Below are 27,129 nucleotides of genomic sequence, written 5' to 3' on the forward strand. Positions count from 1 at the left end.
GATATTAACAGTGGTTATCTCCTAATAAGGATTTACGCAGAGTATTTAATTACCCATACCTCCCCATTTCTAGGCCAAGGTGGGTGGCAGACAATTTCCTATAGTTTTCAAGGCCCTTCACAATCGTCCTCAGCTTTACTTTTCCAAATTTATCCTCTGATACACACTGTCCTTCCTTCTACAAACCTCTCTTCTCTGCAAACCACACTGGCAAGTTGCCTTTGTCAGACACCTGCAGGAATCCAGGGCTCTGTACAAATATGCTGGCTATGCAGAACTACCCTCCCCCCCTCCCTCCCTCCCTTCCTTCCATTCTTCCTTCCCTCCCTTCCTTCCTTCTTCTCTCCCCCACCTTCCTTCCTTCAATTCAAAATTACTAGCCTAGGTCAAATACACACTTTCTGCAAAGCCTTCCCCACTCCCCAAGGCAGAACTAATGGCACCATCACCCATGTCCTAAAAATCACATTAGCATTGTATAATAACTAAATGTGATAACACCTTCTGGAAAGTAGTCTGGCTCAAATCAAGAAGCATGCCATTCATTTTTCTTCACTCAGTGACTGGAATAGTGAGTAGACAAATGAAGTTTCCCAAAATGCTTTCAGAGAATGACCAACTGAACAACAATTGCTTTGGACAAGTGTGAATCGAGCTGCATTTACCTATTATGTAGCAATCACAAGGGGTCTCCAGACCACTGACAGCTACAGAATCCCAAGGTCTTCTCAAGTGACCTGGGGGCATCTGAGTACAGTAGCAAAAGCATGAATTTCCCCAGGTGGAGAGGCTGGGTTGGGATCTTGGCTCTGTCATCCTTTTTACCGTTTGATCTGGGATGTGATACTTAGCTCCGAGCCTTAGTTTCCTCCCGGGGTGAAATGAAACACCTGTACCTTCTCTCAGGTACGCTGCTGCCGTGAAATGACAGGCTGCACACAGGGGTTCCTGGCACTTGGGACGTGTTCAAAAAGTGCGAGTTTCTCTTTTCTCTTCAGGGTGTCCTCCATGTCCCACGTAAATGGTTTCCTAATCATCCAATCCTCAGGTCACGCCAGCTTCCTCAACGCAACACCTGTACCACCCATGGAGTCTCTGTAGGAGCCTTCATTCTTTCTGTTTCCTCACATGACCCATGAACGCCCCATCCTTCAACCACATGTTTGGTGTTCCAGGCAGCCTCCCCACCTTCTCCACAATCACCACTCTACTTGTCTAAGCCCTGCAAAGACCAGCAGTGCTTTGTCCCGATATGGTAAAGATCTGGCTGGTCATCCTGTCCAGGTATGCTTCCCCTTTATCTCCTCCCCCATCATTTTGTTCTCCTTTCTCGCAGGACTGGGCAGAGAGGAGATGTTCAGTAAGTACTTGGGAATTGCCATAGGAGATGGAGGACCAGAGAGGTTCAGTGACTTGTCTGAGGTTAAACAGCAAGATATGTGCTTTCTTAACTAGTTTTCTCCCCTATATGCCCCTAATCTCTGCTAGATCATGATGAATGACCACTCTAGGGCAATGACTTGAACCAAAATTGACAAATTCCACTCACCATCAGGCATGCATTCAAATCCAAGCCAATGCAAAGTGAGAACACAGCAAAGAAGGGCTTTACCTCAAAGGGAAACAGAACTCAAAGAAAAGTTCCCTAGATGTTACGTGATGCTCACAGTCCTGATGCTGAGGACTGACAGGTAGGTCCCCTGAAGAGGGGAGGCTGGAAACATCAAGGCAATCACCAGGGAGGCAAGATCTTCCCTGGGAAAAGCTCCCATAGACTATGTGCTCTCCAGGTTACAGCCACCTCATCTGCAATCTCAGCAGAGGACCAATCCAGCCAGGAAAGTCACAGCCTGGGAAGAGACAGCACATCCCAGCCAACTAGGTCCTGTGCATACATATCAATGAGTTAATGCATGGAGAGCACAAGTGACAAGTACCAAGTAAGCATCAGGTCTCGCTATGCCATTACTCTATTTTCTCATCGCCCGACCCCTAGGTGCTAGCTGTGTGTTCTTGTACTAATTACTTAACTTCTCTGTGCCTCAGATTTATTATCTGTAAAAGAACTTGATTAGTAACCATATCTTACAGGTAATCTAGAGATTTAAATGAGTCACAGGCAGACATGTTTAGCTGGGGGACCGGCTCAGGGCAGCTAGTGGGTGTGGGCAGTCATCACAGTGACATTGGCATTAGCAGCAGCTGGTCTGAAAGATCAAACCAGCTCAAATCAGACCTCCTCCAGACCAGGAGCATCAAAACTCTTCTCCCTTTCAACCATTAATCAGTTAAATAAAACAGTGCTTCCAAATGCCATTTTTTTTTTTCTTTTTAGGGCCACACTTGTGGCATACAGAAGTTCCCAGGCTAGGGGTTGAATTGGAGCTGCATTTGCCAGCCTGCACCACAGCCACAGCAATGCCAGATCTGAGCGGCATCTGTGACCTACACTGAAGCTCATGGCAATGCCAGATCCTTAACCCACTGATCGAGTCCAGGGATTGAACCCACATCCTCATGGATACTAGTCGGGTTCTTAAACCCGAGCCACAATGGGAACTCCACCAAGGCTATTTTTGATTTGCCTTTTGTTGTGATATAAGAACAGAACTTACCTTCTTCTTCCAGGATCCAAACTAAAAATTCAGTTGAACAGGCTGATGAGCACTTGTGCATAGATAGCATTCTGAAAATAAAGCATGAGGATCTCACATTCAGTTGAGGGTATATGGGGATGAAGAAGATGGTGCCCCTTAAGCAGGAATAACCCAAAGAATCTAGGACACTGGGTCACCCCTACCCAGGAGTATCACCCTGCCCCCAAACGGTTATGAAGATGCACACAGAAAATTCCAGTAGGGCTTGTAAGTGAGGAAGCTGCTGATTATCATTAGAAACTCGAACCCCCAGTGGTGGAGGCAGCACCGCGGTCCTCTTGGATCATTAAGTGCTTCTTGACCTGATTCTCCTCTGAAAGCCAGACTGACTGGCTGAATGAGCAAATCTAAGAATATCAACCCTGCACATCATCTCTGCTGAGATCAACAATGCTTCAGGAACCGACCCTTGACCTGTCTGGGGATGAATGGCAACTGGGTTTGAGAATGTATTGACCTTGCTTGAGGCAAACAAATACTCCCTGGGGACTCTCAGAATGGGGGATGAATAATCAGCTGCTCCCCCAGCTTGTGCTTTGTGCCCGGCCTGCCTCTTTCGCCTCGTGTGATGCAGGTCCCTGCAGGAGCTGGGTACAGAGCCCACTCCAAATAGCACGAGTCTCTAGGATGCATAACTGGGTCTTTCTGCCCAAACCCCATGCGCGTGCCCCCTGCTCCCTGGAAATGGGCTTTGAACCCCCTGAGCTCTACACACATCCTTTCCCCCCAAGATTGGGGGGAAGAGCCTGGATTGGCATCTCCCAAAGCAAGCTGTGCACCATAGACACCTCATAAGATGCTTCATTGTAAAAAGAACTCCATGGCCAAAGAAGTGGGGGAAATTTGGCGTGTGCTCTCTCCCACTTAGGATTCATAATAGTACCTGAAAAATCTTGCAAGGGGAAAAATGAAGAAATCTGTTTGACTTTGTTTGATGCAGACAACCTAAAACTTATTTGATGACCTTGCCGGCCATCCATCCATCCATCCATCCATCCATCCATCCACCCATCCACCCAGCCATCCATCCCTCTCTCCCTTCCTCTCCATCCATCCATCCACACATCCACCCATTCATCCAGACATCCATCCCTTTCTCCCTCCCTCTCCATCCATCCATCCATCCATCCATCCTTCCCTCTCTCCCTCCCTCTCCATCCATCCATCCATCCATCCATCCATCCATCCAACCAACCATCTTGCTATCTATTTGAATATCTGGCTATTGAGAATAATAAATCATGTCAGTCCCTGTGCAAAGTTCTTTACAGCTTGTCTTTGTTCCCTTCCTTCTGTTTCTTCACCTTCATCAGAATCTTTGTGACCGTCATCATCACTATCACCTCAGTTGCTGTGTACTCAGTGCTTACTTGGTGCCAAGCTCGGCACTGATTTCATCACATGTGTTATCTCAGATTATCTTCTCAAGCCCCTATGAAGTAGATTCTGTTAAGTTTATTGCATGACAGACGAGAAAACAGAATGACTGAGAGGAGACGTCCATTAGCCAGGAAAATACAGCTAGTAAATGACAGAGCTGTACCTTGAACAGGCCGGAGAGCTCCAGGACCTAACTGCTATGAGAAACCCTTTTAGTCCTCTTTTTGGCCTGTACCAATCATTAACACACTCCGAGAAATGCTGGCCTAGACTAAACTCAAGCCGAGTGGACTCCTTATCTCCTTTACCCACCACCCTCCCTCAATCTCAAGTATCCTAATTGCCATTAAAGTAAAAGTGAGACAAGACCCTGTCCAGGAAGAACAGATAGACAAAACCTGAAGGTCTGGAGATGGGCTGGCCTCCACCCCCAGGCAACCCCACCTCACTGAGTCATCAGGAACCAGAAAAATACCTCCCAAGGAAGAGGAGGCCAATGGCAGCGGAAAGGGGCTGGTGGTGGGAACACCAGCAAAGAGTGACCCTGGGAAGAGAAAAAAGAGGAGGGTGTGATACAGGAGAAAAAGCCCTAAGGAGAGGATGCTGTGACCATTATCTGTGATGCTGAAGCACCATTCCAACCTCCTGGTCTCCTTGTCTTCTCGGGCCATCTTGTCTTTGGCTCTTTCTCATAAAAATGCCTCCTCTGGAGGTAAAGAGATGGTTCCTAAGTCTTAGGTCTGACACATGGACCACTCGGAGAATTTTGCCCTCATCGCATAAAACTGCACATAGTTTCCATATCACTGCAGGGAGTTGATGGTCCCTCTGAAATTCATCTGTGGACCCTTGAGGGGCTGCTTAGCTTCCATCAGATTTTGAAATGCACAGCACATACGCGCTATGCTTTTTCTGAAGGAAAGGCATGGATAGAGTCAGAATCCTTTTAATCAGGCTCATGGTCACATTTCAGGGGACTGTTCTCACGTGGACTCATGTTGACGTGTTTAGTGGCACTATGTCTTCAAGGACATGTCCCTGCCTCTCAAAGAATTCTTACTATAACGCAGCAGGGATGAGGTTTTCAAGAAGGTCAAAAGGTCAAACAATCTGGAGAGGAGTGAAGGCAGCCCATACTGTAAAACCAAGTCAGACACTAAGAGATTCAAATACACATCCTTAGCCTTCTTGTCCGAGAAAGAACCACCATCCTAAGACAGAGTCTGCCTTCTCCCAGCTGAAATGATCACCTCCAGCTTCAGGCCAGAAAATAGACAATATTAACCCAGCAAGTGGGCATGAGGCAAAGAGCACCCACCACACCCAGCACTGAGGGAGAGGGGAGGTAGGAAATATATGCCTGTGTTTTCAGAGACTATGCAGTCTGGTCTTGCAGCCAAGGCATATATAGGAGGCACCCAGAAGTAAGCTGTGCCAAGCTGTACAGCTGAGCATCTAGGAGATTAAGCCAAGGAGCTGACCGCTGCAAATGGTTTCTCCCCGAGGTCATGGCCAGGCAGCTGGTGGCAAGAGAGATCCTCTGACAGGTGGGCTTTTCAACTTCCCAGATTAGCAGTGCCCTTCGGGGACACTCTGGGGACATCAGAAGAGGAACCACCCTGAGTGACCTCATTTCCTTTCTGATTCTACATTACAACATTACAACCTATTTTTAAATAGTTTGGGAACAAAGCATATATATCATTTACTATTTGTCAGACATCTTATAAACGCTTTAGGTATTAACTCATCTGATCTTTTTGTTTAAACTATAGCTGATTTATGATATTGTGTTAGTTTCTGGTGTACAACTTCAGATTCCATTGTAGGTTATCACAAGATGTCAAATATGATTCCATGTGCTCCACAGCAAAGCCCTGGTGCCTATTTTATTTATACATATATATATAGTGTATATATTAATTTCACATTCCTAATTTATCCTTCCCTCCCTTAACCATGTTTGTTTTCTATGTTTGTGAGTCTATTTCCAATTGTAAATAAATTCATTTGTATCCTTTTTTTATATTCCACATATAAGAGATGTCATATAATATCTGTCTTGCTCTGCCTGACTTCCTTCTCTTCGTATGATAATCTCTAGGTCCATCTATGTTGCTACCAATGGCAATATACATATAACGTGTGCATATATCACATCTTCTTTATCTGTCAACAGACAGCCAGGTCGCTTCCATGCCTTGGCTATTCTGAATACTGCTACTGTGACCATGGGTGTGAATGTATCTTTTCAAATTATATTAACTCATATAATCTTTATAACAACCCTATAAGGTAAGTGCTTTTATTATCCCTGTATGGTGAAGCACAGACAGGTTAAGTAATTTGCCCAAGATCACAGAGCTTTTGCATGGTAAATCTGGTTCCAGAGTCAGACAGACCCCGGCCATGCTGTCTCTCCAGGAAAGACACATTTTTGGAAAATATATTTCTGCTGGTCTCCAACGGACTAGGAAAAAGCAAATTTATTTTTTTACTATAACTGCAATGTAACATATTGGGTAAGAACTCAGATCTTGGACCCACATTAAGCTTGGGTTCAGATTCTGGCTTGGATCATTCCTGGCTCTGTTACCCTGGGAAAGTTGCTGAACCTCTCTGAATCTCAATTCATACACTTATAAATTTGGACGTAATCATACTCCCCTGGTTGTGGGGAGTCCTCTAACTAGTGTAGCAAAGCACTCAAAATATTCCTTGGGCTGGAGTCCACTTTTACACGTGTGAGCTGGATTCATGGCGGCTACACGATGGCGCGACCTCCTCCACTTACGCAAAAGCCAGGCCTTTAAGTGACTACTCACTTATCATTGGTTGACCCCAAATATCCCAGTTTCATGATTCCAAAAAGCCTCATATCTGCTTCAGCTAGTTAAGAGTTGGGTTTCTGTCCCTTGAGACGAATAGATTGTGGGCTAATTCAAGAGTCACAATAAGAGCACCAGATACACATGCATGAAAGGACAGCCGAGGAGGTAGCTTTTGCTTATTTGTGCCAGCAAACACTTTTATAGAACTTTCTAAGTGCCAAACACCATTCTAAGCCCTTTAAAGACTTTTACTCATTGACTTTTTTAACGAGTGTCTGGGACTGATGCTCATGATGACCCCATCCCACAGATGGGGAAGTGTAACTCTGAGAGCTAACTTCCTTCCTGGCTACTTGAGTGGGAGGGCCTTAGCCAAAGCCATACCTGTCTGATTCCAAATCCTATTTCCTTGCCCCTGCATGCTTGCCATTACCAAGGATGTCGTTGTATCTGCTAGGTAAAGAATCCTGGGGAGTTCTCATTGTGACTCAGCAGGTTAAGAATCCCACTAGTATCCATGAGGCTGTGGTTTCAATCCTCAGCCTCGCACAGTGGGTTAAGGATCCAGCATCACCACAAGCTGCGGCATAGCTCAAAGAACCCATGTTGCTGTGATGTAGGCCAGTAGCTGCAGCTCCAATTCAACCCCTAGCCTGAGAACTTATATGCTGCAAGAGCAGCCCTTAAAAAAAAAAAAAAAAGGAATCCTGGAAATCTACTAAGAAGCAGGCACCAGCACTCAAACCTCTTCTAAGTTGAGTCCTAGGAAAAACTGCATGAACAGTGAGCAAGAATTCCAAAATACCCTTCCAGAGAAAGCCCACTGCTGCAGAGCCATGCCCACACAGATTGCATCATCTCCAAACTATATTCAGACCCAGACACAGAAACACCAGCCCGAAATCAACCTCCCACCGACCACATCGTTTTAAATCATGTGCATCAGAGAGCATCGTTTGCCCCTTCTACAAAGGGTGGTTTTTAGATGCTCATTTGTATGCACACCCACCTATCTCAGATCTGAACTCAACAAGTCCACATTCCATAAAATATTTACTGTGTTCGTTTGCATCTCCCCCAACAGTACTGAATAGAGCTCAGGGTGGAAATTCACAGATTCCAGGGTGGCTGCTTGTGTTAGGATTACCTCCTAGACCGCACTTCCTTGGAGACTCCGTGGCCAGCCTCAAAGATGAATACTCCTTCTAGGACCAAAATAGAACAAAGGGACAAGGGGAACTGAAGGATGTAAAATCAGGATTCAAAAAAGCAAAGAAACCTTGGCAGTGGAGTGGCCTTCCTTCACCGCTTAAAATTTAGCCATGGTGCCCAACTTTTAGTGTGGTTTATCCCCATATGTTCCCACACTCCCACTGGGACCTAACATTTGCAGGCGCTATTTATCATTCTGGCTAGCGGTGTGCTCATCTGCCCATCTCGCTAAGCAGCCCTCGTTGTTATTTTTATAATTACTGGGAGTCTTTTTCATGTTGCACTCAGCCAGAATCCAGGCTCACCACACACCTGTTATACTCAGGACACATGGAGCCGATGGGGGTGGGTCTGGCAGTGGAGGAAAAGAGAAGACAGCCTTCCTGCTCACTATAAAGTAAAATCAAGAACCAAGAAGTCACCAGGTCCTTTTTTAAGACTGAATTGGGGGTCAGTTTGTTTTTGAACCAAGACTCTCATGCATTAAAGATTTTGTTTATGAAAACAAATGCTGTACTTTTCTTCATATGTGAGTTCCTTTGGCCATCGTGGTGACTGATAATGAGTATCCTCTTCCCATTTTCCAGATGAGAAAACTGAAACAATGAGAGGTGAAGTAACATAAGATGTCAAGGGGCAGATGTGGATCCAATTTCAACCCAGGGGCTCTGAAACTGCTCTACTAATCTGCATTCTAATCAGCATCCCCACCATCACCAGACATCGTCACCACCACCATCTCTATTGTCACCTCTACCACCATCACTGACACAACCATCACCAAAGAAACCCCCATCATCACCAAAAGCACCAGCACCATCACCATTCCACCATCACCACCTCCATCACTGCTATCACCACAAGCATCAGCACCAGCATCAGAACCAGGGTCAGCACCACCACCTCTACCACTCTCAGACCAACGCTATCATCATTCCTTCCACCTGCAACGTCACCACCTGCACCAGCACTTCCACCACCAGCAGTACCTCTGCCATCATCAGCACAATCCACATCATCACCAACAGCACCAGCACCAGCACCACTATACGCTCAGTACTCCTATTACAACCACCAATTCCTCCACCTTTGCTATCACCACAAGCATCAGCATCAGCACCACCCTCACCATCACCACTATTACCAGCAGCATAAGCACCATCCACACCACCTCTGCCACCCTCAGTACCAACACTACCGCCATCACCATCTGTCCCTCCATCCTGGTCACACCGACCCTCCACCCCTACTCCCAAGAGTCAAAACATTTCCTGAGGTTTCATTTGCCAGGGACTGTGGTGGGTGCCACGCACATGATCTCATGCCATACACGTGACCACCCTATGTTACTGATCCTGTTGTTATCTCTGTTTCCAAAAGCTTTCAAAAACTTCAGAGAGGTTAAGAGACATGCCCAATGAGCTGGTCAGAGGTCCATAAGCTTCCTAATGCTTTAAGGATTCAAAGCCAGTTTTGTCTGACACCGACGGGAATGCGTTTAACTCCCGAGGTCCACTGACCGGAGAAGGGGACAGAGGCATTGCCTGCTGGACATTTCATCAAACTAGCTCTCCACTCCTCACCCCTGCATCTTAGAAATCTGTGCTAAGATGTGAGAGGTCGTCCTGCTGATCCGGATGTCACTTTGTGTGCTAACTCTGCTGCCCAATGATGTGCGAGAACAGTGGCTGAGAGTCAGTGCTCCGGCCAGGTGGGATCCAGGGAGCCTTGGCTGGAGAGGTGCCGAAACTGGCTTGTCCTCCTGGTTGGTGAAACCCCGTGTAATCCACATCACTGCCTCCTGAGATACTTCCGTGCTCACCCGGGCCCTTAGAGGTCCCCCCCTCCAGAATATTACACGTGTTCTCCCTTGGCTGCACACCAGCTGTGGGGGATAGAGGAGAGTCACAAAGAACACCAGCCTTGTGTCAGCCGCTCTTCTCAGTGTCCATCACTGTGCATCTGAATCACAGCAGTGGCCTTCTATCTGAGCCCCTGCTGTCAATCTTGTCCCCTCTAACCTATCCTCCACCAACTGGTCTCTCCTCTTTTCTTTCCTTCCTTCCTTTCTACCTCCCTCCTCTCCTCTCTTCTCTTCTCCTTCCCTTCCTCCTCCCTCCCTTCCTTCCTCTCTCTTTCTTCTTTTTTTTTTTGCTTTTTAGGGCTGCACTTGCAGCATATGGAGGTTTCCAGGCTAGGGATCGAATCGGAGCTACAGCTGCCAGCCTACACTGCATCCACAGCAATGCCAAAGATCTGAGCCAAGTCTGTGACCTACACCACAGCTCACAGCAACATGGGATCCTTAACCCACTGGGCAAGGCCAGGGATCAAACCCGCATACTCATGGATACTAGTTGGGTTCCTTACTGCTGAGCCACAACTGGAACTCCCCAAGCTGGTCTTTTTAAAGGCCACATTCAATCATATCTGCCCCTACTTAAAGACCCTCCTCAGTGGCTTTTTTCCCCCCTTTTCATTTCTCTTGGATTAAATTCCAATCCCCCCATCAGTGCTTCTCAACCCCATGGTGTCTGGCCCCTCTCTGCCTCTTTTGCCCTCTGGCACTGTCTTCCAGGCTCCCTGGCCTTTTCTCAGCCTCCCCTGAGGTCACCCAGGCATGAGACAGCCTTCACACCCACTCTGCCTCAAGGTGAACGGACACCCCTACCTCTCTGTCCACCTCCTGCTTGATCTCAGCCTCAGTGTCACCTCCCCAGAGGGAGTTCCCTTCACCTCTGAATCCTCCTCCTCCACTTCCTGTGGCCTCTTCTCCTTTCCTTTGGACCATTTATCACAACGTGCAGGACAGGTCGATACGGTGATCCCTTGCTTCTTCACAAACTGGTGGCTCCAGGAAGGAAAAAATGAAGCTGGTTTCCTGGCCCCTGTGTCTATAATGCCTAACCCAATTTCTGGGGCAGAACAGAGGCTAAGCAAGTAGGTGCTGCATGAATACGCCAGGGAATTAATTATTAACCAATTACTCAAGTGGGAGAATGAGGTCTGATCCAATCATTACAGGTGTCACAGGCTCTGCTGTGGAGGACGCGTAAATGGATCATGAAGTATAAGGAACAGTCTCCAAATGGTTAAAACCATAGCCTTTCTCTTCTCCAACAGTAGGGGATAAACTTTCAAGAGTCTATCTTACGCGTCAGCTGGGAGTTGCCTTATGTAATAGAGTAATTGCTGGCTCGAATTAAAGACATCATTATTTTGGAGAGTAGCTCTTTTTCTGATATAAAAAGTGAACGATCCATCCCTTGTATTAACACATCATCTTCTTGGCATGCTACGTGATTCAGGAAGAAGCGCGGTTTTATTTTTTGGGAAACCGGTATTTTTCACAACGCCAAGAAGAGCGATCAGAATAAAGGGATGTTTATTTGGGTGAATCACCAGCTTTGCACAAATCCCGCGTGCGCTAATTGCATAATGGGTCTTTACAAAATGCCATAATACGGGTTCCGCTGGTTTCTCTGTTTTCGGTTTGAAAAATAGATTGTTTAATAACCCATCAAAGCTATATGTAAACCAAGTAAACAATGGAGCAGATGTTGACTGCTGTCTCATGCCTCGTAGACATAATTAAAGACAATGAGACACTCACAAATTCATATAATAGAGGACAAATGCAAACACAAAAATCGGTACAATATAAATGTAAGCCGCATTTGCTGGACACCTGCTTTCTGAATCCAAAATGCTGTATCACATTTCCCGTGATGAGAAATGTTTGTAACCTTACTTACTTATGGAAATCCGTACATTCTGTTCTCCACTTTTCAAGAAGACAAGACTCTTAAAGGGAGTCTTTTCAATGGAACATTTATTTCCCTTTCATTGCTGCTGACTAAGATCCTGGGCAACTTCAAAACACGTTTTTGTTTTTTTTTTTTAATTTTTGCATAAGCGTAAATGTTTGTAAGACCCAGTTAGTCAAAACTTCCACATTTATAAAAGAAATGAAAGCCCTGATTTGGGTGGGGGTTAGTTGGATCTTTATGTACCTGTCTTTTCAGGCATGCCTTCATGCATTATTTAGGAATTCTACTAAATTGACATGTTTATTTCCTAAAAGCCTCACGTCTCTCTCTTTTTTTTAAAGTCAGCCACATTTCCTAAAATCAAACTTTCAACTTCTATAAGAAGAAGCCTGTTATTCTTTTCATAGTCATACTTTAACTATGTGATCTAACTATGGATCACATAGTTAAAGTAGCATCCTGATTTTCTAAATATCCTTTATTCCCCCTCAAACATCTACTCAGATCTCTGTCTATGGTCAGCAGTCAGTTCTATAGAGGAAGAAAGAAAACCACCTGCAAAATGAGCTGAGTGATAAAATGAAGAGAACATGGGCTCAATCCCTCTATCCCCTCAAAAAAAACCAGGGCTTTTCTCTGCAGATATCTTGAAAGCGGAGTTGAGAGTTCCAAATACACCATGTGATTATATCATTTTTTTTTTCCTTTCAATTCAGAAAAAAAAAAAAAAGGAGGGAGGTTAAATTAGCTTTCAGTGGCTCACTCGACAGAAGAAAGTTTCCTAGATCCAGAATTCTCCATTCAGAAAATCAATATCTTCACTCGTGTTCAAAACAAAGCACAATTCTTTTGCTGTGCATAATTAAAACATTTTTTTAAGCCTCAAAACCCCCGTTGTGTAAAGAGCACATGCATCTCCTACTGCCTTGGATGAATGGTGATATTGCCTTCAGTAGACCTGCCATCTCCCTTGTCTGTTGTCTCTGATGATCGGGTAGGAAGGGGGGTTCGGATGTGATCTGCATCTCTTTATGCTAATCAAATGGTGCCAGTCCATTTTCACAGACAACACCATAAAACATCAACCCCAAATGGGAAACAAATAGGGCCGTGACCACCGCGAAACAAACCAATCAACCCTGAAACACCTGAGCTCGATGGCGCCCCCCCCTTCATTCACTCTTCAAAGAAAGGCAATGGAAATGTCCCTAGGAGAATCTGACGAAACCGCCCCGCCACACACACACACACACACACACACACACACACACACACTCGCGCTCAGGAAGGTTGTAAAACACTAAATTTGGTTGATGGATGAAGCAGCCTGCACTGCATCAAGCGAAACAGCACGATGAGCCTGGACCCCACTCCCAGAAATTCCTTTATGAACGGGACCAACCCCACAACTGCACACAAAGCAGTGGTGCAGGATGTATAAATCATTAATACAGTGCAGGGCAGCGACTGCATTTCCTGTGTTGGCTGGAGAGCTGCTCAGCACCGTGGGGACTTGGGGACGGAGCTGGTGGTGGAGAAACATGCTTCCCATGCACCAGGCCACTCGCTTCCCCCCGCAAAGCCTCCTATTCCGATGGCCTCACTGTGTGTGTGGTCATTCACTCAACAACCATCATAACGGCTTAAAAAGACCATCACCAAAGGCTTCAAAGTTGAGAGATCTCCAGGCTCTTTCCCTGTCTGATAAGTTTTGCCTGGAAAAGGAAAGAGAGATGAGGGCTCTGATTGATCCTAGAGGCCAGGCTGAATCATGCAGACCAGCAGCCTGCAGAGCCTGGGGGAGGCCAAGGAGCCGCACAGACAGAGCGGGGCTTAGAAGGCTGGCTGGGGTGGAAACACTCTGATTTTAAATAGGGGCTCTTCCATGTAGGCGTCCAATCTAAAAAACAAACAAACCAACCCGATTCCTATCAACCCCCAGAGACCTTTTGCAGGGGATTAAATGAGGTAATCCATGTAAAAGGGCTTAGTCCTATGTTTGTCACCCAGTATTCCATAAAAGTTTGATTATTTTATTATTTTCTCATCATCATCAGCTGAATGAAGCAAGCTGAATTCTCAAGCGGCATCTCTCCCTGCTTACAGAGGAGTCTCGCTTTTTGAATGGAACCAACAAGAGACTTTAAAAAAAAAAAAAAGATGAAAAAAAAGAAAAAGATGAAGAAAAGAGAGTTCTCAAGAATCCTGAGTCACATGTTCTAAACAGAGACCCCTAGTGGAAGGTTCTGCCACTGCACTCGGAAGAGAAGAATCTCTCTGCTCAACCCCTCCTGTTTTAACTGTTCAGTGCAAATACTTGGAGCTGGAAGGGAGGTATGAAAGAAGAGAAGAAAGTTTAACAAAAAATAAAGAAAAAAGGTTTCGTGGCTTTATACAGATTATTTGGATGAGAGAACCTGTCAGAGTGTTTAAGTAGAGACAACAGATAGACCCAAAGCCAAGCCATTTGTGACAGGCACTTTTGCATTTCCAGAATGATGTGAGGCTCAAAGTCCAACACTTCGTTCTTTTGCTTCAGAATAAAGAGGACACAGTGACCCATGCTCCCTCTCACAAGGAAGAGCCAGAGTCTATAAAATGCACCTTTCAGCTGGACCATCCATCCCCAAACTGGGGTGTCTATCCAGATGTCAGCCAGGGATCTGGACTCTGCTGGGTACCCACTCTTCACTTTAGTGGGTACCCTCCGTGTCAAAGCTTATGGGAATGAACTTCAACGTGTGCCCAAGTCCCCTGCATCAAAAACGGTGACATTCTGAATAGAAATAGATGAAGCCCCTGCAGTGGGATCCTGTCAGCTCTTGAAAGTAAATAACTTTGCTACTGACAAGAGCAAGACAATGGTTATGTTCCCTCCTCCTGTCACAGAGCATTCATCGAGCTGTGAGCTGTGTTACAAGCCAGCACCATCAGAAGTTACAGCAGACTGGAGGAGGATGGGGAAAAGACCCAGCACAGAGAGGAGGGACCAGGGGACCTGAGGGAGACCCCTCCCCCACACACCTTGGGTCTGTGTCCTTAGAAAGCCACATCTATTCCCTTGATTTGGGAGAAATGAAAAATAAAAATGTACATTTATTAAACAGCTTCAATAAACAGATGTGACTTTTCTTTAACACAAGTATTCATTCATTCTTTCAGTCACTCTTTCATTTCTTCAGTGAACATCTACTGGCTGGCTGCTCTCCAGGTCCCAGGCACTGTGCTAAGTATTGCTCTTAATCGCCCAAAGAGTGATATAAAATAGTTATTCTTGTCCCTATATTTTGGTAGAAACCATTTAAAGCCCCCAAATCAAGCCAAGCCAACTTGTTCAGTCCAGTTGGATCGGCTCATTGAGTAACAGCCTTGGAATAAGGCTTCATCTCACTCCTTCTATCCTACATACAATTACAGAGACACCAGCTTTTTATCTCTCTCTCTCTCTTTTTTTTTCTTTTTTTCTTTTTTTTTCTTTTTAGGCCCACACCTGCAGCATATGAAGGTTCCCAGGCTAGCAGTTGAATTGGAGTTACAGCTGCTGGCCTATGCCACAGCCACAGCAACACCAGATCCGAGCCTCATCTGTGACCTACACCACAGCTTACGGCAACGCCTGATCTTTAATCCACTGAGCAAGGCCAGGGATCAAACCCACAACCTCATGATTCCTAGTCGGATTCATTTCCGCTGTGCCACAACAGGAACTCCGAGATGCCAGCCGTTTAAACTACGCTCTGCAAAGAGCTGATACCAACTGGTTCTGAAATGATGTAGGCTTCTCATCTGGATTTTGGAAGGTCCTTGAGATGGACACATGGATACTGCGAAATGTGGACCTCACCATTCCTTCTGTTTCTTCACTGTTAAGGAAGATTCATCTGGAAAGAGGCCATCTCTCAGCTCTCACCCTGTGTAAGAGCAGAGCCCTCCCCATGCCTGGAGAAAGCAGAGTTATTACCTTGGGGACGAGTGAGGCTATTCACTGCTGCTTTTGATAAGGGGAATCTAGTCCTTAAGGTGAATCCCTGGCAAACATCAAATGCCAAAAAGAGAAAAGGCTCATTAAGACTAAACCTTTTATGCATTTACTCATCAGTACTTGGGGATCTGAGGCTCTTAAATCCTACAGCTGCTTGTACTTTGTTCATAGCTGCAAAGGTAGGAAAAAAAAAAGTCATTACCTCCCCAGGAACACACACTAACCTTCTGAATGCTTTTTACACTCAGGCTCCAATTTCTGATTGTGATTCTGTGTGTGTTTAAGCACAACATAAAAAAACAGCATGAGAACGGGGTGTGGAGGGAGGGAGAGCCTCTCATTGCCCAGAGCCTGGTCCAGTGTCAGAGACCACAGCACAGCCCCTCGCCTCAGCCCCATCCACTCAACCCCCACCCCGCCCCACGTGCCAGCATTGAATGCATGGCTGTTTTCTTCTACCATGTACTCTGATGGCCGCTTTGGCAAGGGGAGATGTGGTGACACAAAGATAACTAGACTCTTGCTCTTTGTACATTGGGTTGGGGAGAAATGATCGATTCCAGGCCAAGAGTGGAAAGGGGGGGGGTTCCTAGGAAATCCAGGGGACCAAGCCAGTGTCAACCAAAGCGTGATACTGCATTGATGGTTCACAAGGTAACACATGGATGAACAAGTGAATGGACCTTCTGTGAGGACAGGGACCTTGGCTTTGCTTCCTGAAGTCATCTCCAAGGTCAGCTGGTGCTAACAGGCATTCAATAAACAGAGTGAAGGAATGAATGGATATTTCAATACATACTAGAAAAAATATTACAACAGTGATTTGGTTGGATTAGGAACTCCTTTACATGTATTTATTTTCATTGGGGCGATCTACTTATACCTTTTACCTGTATAAATGGGCTTTTAAATATTAAGTGTACATCAGCCACGTCAATGAAGGATTTGGCAAAAACTAGGAAGGGGATGCTCCAATGACTGACATTTGAGAAACACAGGACCACATTCCATGTTTTTGATGTGATAGGCCCTCTCCCTGTGCAAGCACCCTGATGAGGTCTGACAGAAGGTATCAGAAAGACTCCTGGCATGCCACAATTAATGTCTTTCTTAGGGCTTCCATCAAAACCCTCTCTGCATCTCCAAGCCCCAAACCTGTTTCCAGATGTCCCACGAGACAACTCAAGAGAGGTTTTGCCTCTTTGCTCACTGGACATGCACTTTCACCCTTTCTCTGCATTTCAACATGGCCCTAGAGGATAGCAGAAGGCCACGTGCAACCCATAGAGACTGTCGACACTGGCAGGGGACCCAGTTCCACCACTTACTATCCCCTTGTGTCTCTTACACCCTCTTTGGCAGACAAGGGGGATGGACTTGGCTGTCTCCACTCCTGAAACCCCTTTCTCAACTCTCCGCACACCAAAAGCTCCCTTATCCTCAGGTCAGCAAAATCATCACCTTCATGAGACCCACAATGACCCACCCATCGGATAAAGCCCAACACCCAGCACCTCCCACTGATCCTCACCCATTACCCTGCTAACTTCCTGCACAGCACTCTCCCCAGTCTGAAAATACCTCTGGGTTCACTTACTTTTGCATCATCCGTTCTTTTACTCAAATGTCAGCTCCTTGGTGGCAAGGACCTTTCCTTAGTGTGTTGCTGAAATAGCCTCAATGCCTGGAAATGGTGTTTTGTGTGGCCAGATGAAAGAATGAATGAATGACTGGACGTCTAAATGTATACATCTTAAGAAGCAGTGACAATCGCTGCCTCTTTTTGCTTGTAAAGTTCTAGAAACACCAAATGCACTCATTCATTCATCCATTACTCAGTTTTTGTTTTGGTTTTGTTTTGTTTTGTTTTGGTCTATTTAGAGCCGCACCTGAGGCATATGGAGGCTCCCAGGCTAGGGGTTGCATCGGAGCTACAGCTGTCCGCCTACACCACAGCCACAGCAACGCCAGATCCGAGCCGAGTCTGCAACCTACACCACAGCTCACGGCAACGCTGGATCCTTAACCCACTGAGTGAGGCCTGGGATGGAACCTGCAACCTCATGGTTCCTAGTCAGATATGTTTCCGCTGCGCCTCAACGGGAACTCCTCAGTGTTTGTTTTTGTTTTTTAATTGAACGACTACTATGTTGACTTTCTTCTAGGCATTGTGGGTAGAGTAAAACAAAATGAAGACACCTCTGCCATCATCTCCAGCCTAACAGGTCAGAGCAAGCCTAGCAAGAGTGCACTCCAAAGTGTCTGGTGCTTAATACATGTCAGAGATGTAAATTAACAAGAGGATGATCAGAAGCAAGATCCCAGGCAGTAAGAGAAAGCAGTTATCTTTTGCTCTTTTTCAGCCATGATCAATCAGTCAGGGCCACCATATGCCAGGAAGATCAGAAGCAGCAGTGAAACTTCTTTTCCCCAAAGCCTTTCAGGAGCCAGAAAATTCCACCCAGAGAAGCCCTTTCCTAACCCTATGACAGGCTCAGGAATGGAACGGGGAGGGGTTCCTTTCGAAAACCCATTCTCCAACAGTTTCTCTCTGCTGGGCCCACCAGCAGGGTCTCTGCGCATTTCCCCAGCTCTCGGGGTTAAAAGGACCAGGCCCAGGGTCTTCCTGAACTATTGTGCCTGTGATCTGACCCTATTTGCCACAGCCACTCTGGAGGGGGCCAGGCAAGGCGAGCCCCATCAGCAGACAGCCACCGACACTCAGCCCTGCAAAGTTCTCTCTCGGGCAGTGCCCGGAAACAGGAAACTTTATTGATGAATGGAACTTTGCTTTTCTTCACTGAATTAAACAGCACCCTGGGACACCTCTCCTGGTCCATTAAAAAGGGCTCTGCAGATGGGCAATTACACCCACACTTTGTCAGCCCAGGCTCATTCACAGGATGACATCTTCCGCACATCCTACAGCCCCCTTAGGCACAGACAGACCCACCTGATTTTGTTTACAATGCTGCAATTTCTCCTTCACAAGACTGTGATTTGCCTGACAAACTACACTGTTTTTATCCGGCCAATATGAATAAACAAGCATTATGTTTTCTCTTGGGGGCAGAGAGCCTGGTTAAATGAATCAGAAAACCCTAAAAAAGACTGTCTACCCTCAGTCCATCAGCGACTGGACAATTACTCAAGGGCCAGCTGTAAGGAAAACAGATGGCATGGGCGCTAATAACGGGTTCTTTCTACTCCGGCAAAGGCAGGAGCGGCTGGTTGTGTGTTCTGACATGGAAACCGCCACGAAATGGCAGACAGAGCTGCCGAAGGGCGCAGGACTCGGGTCTACGGACGCGCAGATGCTTACGATTTTCAGGAGTGAATGGTGGATTAACTATTCTTAAGGCAGAGGCAGCCCAAGTCCCCCCACAATCAATACCCTTCCCCAGAGATTCCCAAAATGGAAGAAACAGAGGGTGCCCCCCAGCCCCCCGAGATACAGGCTTTATCCGGCTGATAAGAGCCCAGCAATTTATGTCTTTCTCCCTCAACTGGAAAAAAAAAATCATAGAAACCAGGAAGATGGGTTAATTCACCCATTTAGGACACAGGATCTCTCTAGAAAGACACAGAGGGGACCAAGATTCTATCAGTCACTCCTTCTAGCCACTTAAATTCCTTAAACAATTCAGACGTGAAGATTATCTATCTATCCTAAGTCTTTTCTGCATTATTGGCACTATTGATGACCCCCAATCCACAGCACCAACTAATAAATCCACACGGGATTAAGCCGGGAAGAAAGACAGTGATAAAATGCCATTTGGCCCCTATAAATCATCAGCCTGAGCAGCGCAAGGTAAGTAACTAGAATGAGAATTGAACTTTCCTACGCAGCCATAATTGTTACGGCCTCCCTAAGGTTTTCCCAAATTTATAACCGAGGGGGAGTCCTGGGGGTGATCCCCCCCTCCCACGCCTACAGCCTTGGTGAGAGAGCCCTTCGTCCCAGGGACTCACTGGGCGCTGAGATCCACTTTCTAATTAAAGACAGAGAGGGTTGATATGCAGGTTTCAGTTCAATTGCTTTCGATCTGAAGACGTCCACAGTGAGCAATGGCTTCATTTACCAGGAATTACCCTTTGTACAAACCACTTCACTATTTAAAACAAACCACATGGATCATCATTAAGTGGGAAAAATGACCCATCTTTGGCTATTGACAGTGGCATGGCCCCCTTTAGAGGTCCGCTCCCCCCCCTCCTCCCCCTTTGGATGTGGATTTTTAAGCATTTGACTTGTTTGTAAATTTAGGCTGATAAAAAGGGTTCTGCGTGAACAGGACTTGACAGATGAGAAGTGTTCTTAGAACAGGACCGGGAGACACTGATGGTGGTTCACAAATAGGGAAAACGAAGTTAATATGCTACTTATCCTCTTTCAGGGAGTTAGAACGCAGTGTGAAAGTGCTCTGGGGGAACCTGGCACACAGGGTGCATCAGAAAACAAACCTTGCCTGCTCTGTCCTCACCACATCGAACCCTGTGATGCTCTTTCGTGTGCTCCCTGGGACTGAGGGTGGAAATCAAGCATCTCTAGATGTTTTTCTATTTCAAATGTGTGTGTGTATGGTTGTGCTTGTTTTCTATTCTCTGTGAAAACCAAAACGCAAAACACATTCTCTTCTGACCCAGCTCAGAGTAAACCCCCACATTTGGAATTTGTATTCAGAATTTTCACGCCAAGTAAGACTGTTTAAATAGGTGCCCCCTTTGGAACCCTGGGCAGGTTCTGGATTGGAGAGGTGGAAGTTTGAAGTCCCCCTGGGAGAAGATTTGCCACCCAAGAAGATACCAAATAAAGCCACTGCTGTATATCGAGAACGGAGGCTGAAGCAGGAACTTTCCCTGGATGGCACGATTAAAGACAGCTGCTCTGATGTCTGCCTGTCTGTCTCTTCCATCTGAAAATGCTCTACAAGCACAAGATACATGCTCTACCCTAGAGGTATACAGATGTGGGTGTGTATGCATCTGATGACACCACTGGCTTAGACATCTCAAAGCTAAGAGGGAGGTTGGAGACTATCCCATCGTCTAGTTCCAAACTGTAGTCACATCTCTGACGTTAAAAGAGAGAAGGAAAGAGGAAAAAGGAAACAGTAACTGTAGGAAAATACCTATCAGAAGTGGTGTCGCTGGGAAATAGGAATAAGCGCAATGGAATAAGTCAAATAATTTAAACACTAAAGCCGCCTCTTTTTTTGACCTAAATAAAGAAGTTTTCTATGGCCAGAGGATAACGCTGTTTTCACTTGGTCATTCAGGGTAGATGCAATGATGAGGTATCCCAGCTGATTTGTGCTTTTATGAGTTGTCTCGGGGGAAATATGGGAGGGTTTAGGAAGAGAGGTGAGATGTCAAGGCAGAGGCAAAGAAAGCAAATGATGAAGTAATTTTCCTTCGATATCAGATGAGGAAGAAGCATCAGATGAGACTTCATTCCAGGAAAATATATTTCAGAGAAGACTCCATTGGCCCCTAATCGGAGTTTGGGAATTTATACAACAGAATGATAAAGCCTCCAACTTCAGATAGTTGTGCTTTAATTATTCTCTTATGTAACTGGCGATCGGAAGGACCAAGATGCCTGAAATATGTTTATTTCGAAATAAGAAAAAAAGAAAATGTTTCTGACAAAGGTGTCATTAATCATAGATATTGCCTGATCCAGTCACTTGATCAGCTTACTCAGAGAGTACAGTTTAGCCCTCTGATGATCAAAATTAAATGGAGATACAGTAATAGCTATAGATTAATAGATAGAAAATGGAGCGGCGACATACAGATAGAAGACAGATAGATTGTAGCAATAAGTGGCTTGTAGAGATTGAAGTGAACTATTTCACACCCTTAATCAGCCAATTGTCTAGACTGCTAAATAAAAGCAATGACATGAGATTTCTACACAAACTATCACGCCAGCAATGGCTAGCGGAGATGACCTGATGGTGAGCCTTTAGCCAAGTGAGAAGTATAGCTGAAAAGCCAGATTCTTAATCAACAGGGAAAAATACATGTCTGTCTGGTACTCTACTTTGGACATTTAGTGAAACTCAGAAAAATGCACACACACACACACACACACACACATACACCCGCATTCTGACGTTGTCTCTCAGCATCACCTTATCAACATTTTCACTGAAAGCATTACCATCTGTTTCAAGGGTCGGGGGTACATTTCAAAACCCACCTCCATCTATTGTCAAAAGGAGCAACCAGGCTGATTTAGTCACTTCTAAATATTTGCTATGGCTGCCAACCTTCCCTCTGAGCCTCCTCCTTCCAGAGCAGGAGTGTTTTTCCTCCTGGAAGAGACTGCTTGGCAGATGTTGAAAACCTGTGTGTTCATCCTACATACTTGTCTTTTTCGTGGCAAGAATAACCTCTCTGAAAAGGTACTGTCTTCTTTCTTAAGTTGAGCCCCTCAAAAGCAAACCAATTTAACAACCTAGAAGGAAGAAACATCAATTTATTTTTAAAAGAAGATGGCACAAAGAAACTAGGAGAACACTGAATACCTATAGCATTTTACTTGTTAGGTAAGGCTGCTCAAGTTGATTAATAAATAACATGAAAGCGTTGGATACTGGAGGCAAAGATCAACTCATATTAATAATTTGATTAAATTCAACTGAGGCTTAGCATCTGTAGAAAAGCTCATTAGAATACTCTTCTGGTGGGTCACTGGTATAAAACAGGCACACAACACACACACACACACACACACACACACACACACAGAGGCACTCATACTCACAGCAAAGGCACAGATATGGTAGAAGCAGATGAATCATATCATATGTTACCAATAGCCTCTTGGGAAATGTTTCCTGGCACACTTTACTTAATGACAAATGGAATAAAACAATATTTAAAAGGATAAACCAGTTTGTTCTGAAGATATTAAAACCACGAGGAAAAAAAAAAAAAGGGCTGTTCTCAAAAAGACTTGAAACAGAAAATCCGCCTAAGAAATGTTTTCTGGAGGCAACCAACTTGATAACAAATTACCCAAATGTTCAAAACAGAATCTTGACATTTTATGAATACAGCGATTCCTATCACACAGATGGAAGTTGAGGGTCTTGGAAAAAGGAGGCCCCTAGCAACACTTGCAACGGAAGTTTTGTCAACCACATCCACCCTTGGTTAACACATGGTACTCTTCTAGGGAGTCAATGGAAAAACAGAGAAAAAGACTACAGTCACGTTAACTCTTCCTAGAGCAGGATGGCGATCCCGGGAAGGGAAAAAGATTGCCACTTGCAGGTCAAAATCCTTCAAACTCTCTCAGTTCACATCCACTACCCCTGCCTCATGAGACAGAGCTAAGCTTATCATCCCACAAGGCAATGGTGAGCTGTTTTCCAAGCCTAGGAACCAACTTAGGCAGTACCCTCCCTAATAAAGAAGGAAAAAGAGACAGAAGGTCCGAGGGAAACACCCAGAGAATGACAAGAGATAAACACAAAGAAAGATTCTGAAATATACACAGAATGGAAAATAAAATACAGAATCCCTCAACAAGACCATTAAGGGAGAATGGAGGAGAGAGAGAGAGAGAAAAAAAAAAAAAAAGGCTCTATACATGCCAACAAAGACAGCATCCTAAACCACTCGCCTTCATCACAGCATTGCCAGTGAGTTTACAGGCAGATTCTGGGGCTGACACGCTCCAGAAACCCAAAGCCTTCATCCCAAACGAACTGAATATAGCACAACCCAGACAAAGTTAAAACAAAAATACTCCCCCCATACACGCACATATATATGTTTTTGCACTCCCTATGAAAGCACTGAAATCAAACTCCAGGCACCCAAATGCCTTCGCAAAGATCCAAACTCTTAGCATCAAAGAGGTCTTAGACTCAGATCGACACCGGACGCAAAGATGCGAGTAAGGAAAATGCAGTTTGCAATTTTAAACTGCCGGTACCCAGGCTTGGGAATCAGACGTTCAAAGTATCCAGGGAGGTGCAAAACCCGCTGGGCGCGAGGTGTCCAGGATCCACAGGGAACTAGGGGCTCCGATCCACCCCTCCCGTCCAAAAGCAGGATCCCCCTCCCGGAACCCATCCAAGGTACCAAAGCGCATCCCAGCGACGCGGGTACCGAGTCCGCCGAGCCCCAGGAAGCAGCCACCGAGGGAAGACGCGCGCCTTACCTGCTGTAAGTACATAAAAGTCAAGGCACACGAGAGCTGGGGACACATGCCCACGTTGGGGAGCGCCACGCAGGTGGCCCCCGTCAGAGGATGCTGCATCGTGTCTCTCTGGCGCCCGCCGAGCACGAGTGGAGACGCTCGCATGCAATCACGCCGTTCCTTGCCTGGTCGCTACAATTTTTTTTTTTTTTTAATTTTGCTGATTATCTAAGTCAAAGCCCGGTGGCTGTCTCCCTCCTCCCTCTCTCCCTCTCTCTCCCTCTCTCTCTCTCTCTCTCTCTCTCTCTCTCTCCCTTCCCCCCGCTGCACCCCGCGCGTCCGTCCCTCCTCCGTAGCTTCCCTTCCCTTTGGCTGTGCTAGATCGCCTCGTTCATCTGCCTCCAACTAAGACACTTGAGAGGGCCGGGAAACTATTTTGTTCCTTTCCTGGCTGTATCGGGGGTTTTTTTTTGGAGGGGGGGAGGTTGTTGGGCCTGCTTTTCGATGTCCCTCAAAGTGGAGGGTATCCCCCGCCCCCCGCCCCCACGTAGATGACAAAACAAGCAGAGGCAACTTCTATGAAAGGTAGAGAGGGCAGACGCCCGCCAGTAGATGCTGAGTAGTGGTGGGGGAGGGGGAAATCAAGCTTCGGGCGAGAGGGGGAGACAGGAGGGGGGAGGGAGGGAGAGAGAGAGAGAGAAAGAGAGAGTGAGAGGGCGAGGGAGAGAGAGATTTAGACTCACACCGAGGCTCACTCCAGTTGGTGCTGATGCTCCTGCCTCCTCATTTGAAATCAAATGGGTCCAGGGGCAGATTGTTGTGGTTTTTTTTTTTCCCCTCCTCTTTGCCTTTTTTTTTTTTTTTTTTTTTTTTTAAAGACTCACCAAAATTCAGATTGTGTCTGCTCAAAATCTCTCCGCGGGGCGGGCGAAGAAGCTAGCGAGCGCCCCACATCGCCAGCATGCAGGCGAGCTGGACAATTAATGCGATTGCCCTGCCGGGACCCAGAGTCTTACATTTGGGTGGCGGGGCGGCGTGTTCGCCCTGCTCGTTGGCAAATAAACACAGACATGGGATTCTCCCTCGTAAGATGACTGAGACGACGAGGACGCCAGGGGCTGGAGACAGGGGGAGCTGGGGCTGCAGCGGTGGGGTGGGGCGAGGCAGGACGGTTTCTGGGGACCCCCACATCCCCGGCAGGGCAGCGGAGGCGGCAATGTACCCCCAGGCGTTTGGGGCTCAGCTTTCGCTCTGCGCCTTGCCTTGGCTGGGCAGGCAGCGGCGAGCAGGGCAACCAGCCCGAGCCTCTGAATGGGAGAAACCGCCCTGGCCGGAGCTGGCGTGGAAATCAAGCCTGTTGGACTAACATGCCAGCCCTGGGTGAATTCAAGGGGGCTTCTCCCTGCTGAGAACCCCAGCTCTTCTCGAATGATAAAAGCACAGGGTGGGGAAGTACGGATCTGAAAAGGGATTACTCCGTGGGCAAATTACCATGGTTTATTTATTTTATTTTATTTTTTTCCAGCCCGGCCAGCCCTCCTAGGCCACATTAGCATTCCACACTTGCAAAGGGGTCTCCCCTCCTCCCCTTTATTTTATGAAGTAATAATTATTCATTAGTAGATTTCGTTAGTCTTTATGCAATAAAATAGGATGTGATCTGCAAATCAAAAGAAAATATTAAGACTCTAAGGAGTCCTTGGTCCTCACAGAGGAAAAAAAAAAAAAAAAAGCACATTCTTGGCAGCAGTAAAATCATGATTAGGAATAGTAGCCATATTTTGTGATAGAAATTTTGTCCCAGTGATTGGATTTTCTTTTTCCTTTTCAGGGCAAGAGGCTGTGTCAACAGGGTCTGTTTTGACTGTTGGGTTTCCTGCAAGAACCCTTGTGTGTTTGTGTTGGGGGGGAGAGGGCTTGCCACCTCCCAGAAGGACAGAACCCCCTCAGGAAGGAGCATTTAGCACAGGACTGAGGACTGGCCACCAGCAGCACCCCCACTGACCCTTCTGAGAGGCTTCTGGGGGCACTCAGCTAAATGACAGTTTCTGAACTGAACCATGAGCTCAGGAGGCACAACTCACTTTGCAGGCTAATCAAAATGCTTTCTGAAGAAAAGGAAATTAATGATTCCACAGCTCCATTTTTTGTTGTTGTTGTTCTGTTTTGAGACGCCATCAATAACTATAAAGTCTTCACTCTGCCAAATACTAGGCCCCAACCAGGCTGTTTCTTTCTACTCCTCACCTTGCAAAACCGGTTTCTCCAACACCCTGGGACTCACACTTCCCTTCAATTTAGAGGCAGGCGACACCTTAGGCTGTTAACCCCCCAGGCGGAAGTTGATCCGGAGGATTAGGGGAAGGACAGGGGTATTTCACACTGCTTTTGGGGGGGTGGGGGTGGCCATAGTTATTTGAAAAATCCTTGTTATATGTTGTCTCACACTCATCAGACAAGGTCTGATTTACACATAAACTCTTTCTCTTGTTCTCTTTCTTCTTTCTACTTTCTGCCATATATATATGTATATACACATACATATGCACACACACACATATATTTAAATTTTGCAATTCAAAATCAAAGGTAAAACAATCCCACAAAACAAATATGGAATAAAAGGTCAAAGATTTTGCCTTTCCACTCCTTCCTTTCTCCTTTCCGTCCTCTCCTTTTGCCTCAAGCAATTTGCTGTACTGACAGGGGTTCGCCCTGCTTTCCTTCATTCCTTTTTTCTTTCCCTCACTGGCTTTGGAAAAGCCTGCAAATGTCCCATGAAGAGGACAGAATTTTTCCCTTCAGCTCATTTTCATAAGAAACACGATAAATAATACATGGCACTTTAATAAGACCTTATCTGAATGGTTTAATGAAAAACAAATACATTATGTAAGGAACCAATAACTGCTCTCGGCTGTACTGAGCCAACACTGATTTTCTGGTCCGTTTTCTCCCCAAAGTTGAAAACTCTCCGTGGTGATTGGATTCCTACAGACCTATTTTACAAAAATGACTCTCACTTCCCCTTCAACTTGGGTCTCCCCGAGTCAGGGGAACTGAAAGTCTGCAAAGGGAAATGGGGGAATACAAACCTTCTAAATGCATCTCAGAATGATTTGGGGCCAGGCTG

The 27,129-nt window shown here is 46.0% G+C and overlaps 1 protein-coding gene across 12 annotated transcripts in view; it reads right to left on the bottom strand.

The window, feature by feature from the left end:
* RBFOX1 (RNA binding protein, fox-1 homolog 1) overlaps positions 1–27,129 on the bottom strand; it is a 2,271,070-nt gene that overhangs the window by 393,045 nt on the left and 1,850,896 nt on the right. Inside the window, exon 1 of one of the 12 annotated variants that reach the window (XM_021088070.1) lies at positions 24,018–24,573. The exons of the other annotated variants lie outside the window; for them this stretch is intronic. Coding sequence (XP_020943729.1) covers positions 24,018–24,161 — 144 coding nt within the window. The 5' untranslated portion in view covers positions 24,162–24,573. Of the gene's footprint in view, positions 1–24,017; positions 24,574–27,129 lie in introns of those variants that run through there. 12 annotated transcript variants of the gene reach the window in all.

Source organism: Sus scrofa, chromosome 3 (genome assembly GCF_000003025.6).
Source record: "Sus scrofa isolate TJ Tabasco breed Duroc chromosome 3, Sscrofa11.1, whole genome shotgun sequence".
Taxonomy (NCBI): Eukaryota; Metazoa; Chordata; class Mammalia; order Artiodactyla; family Suidae; genus Sus; species Sus scrofa.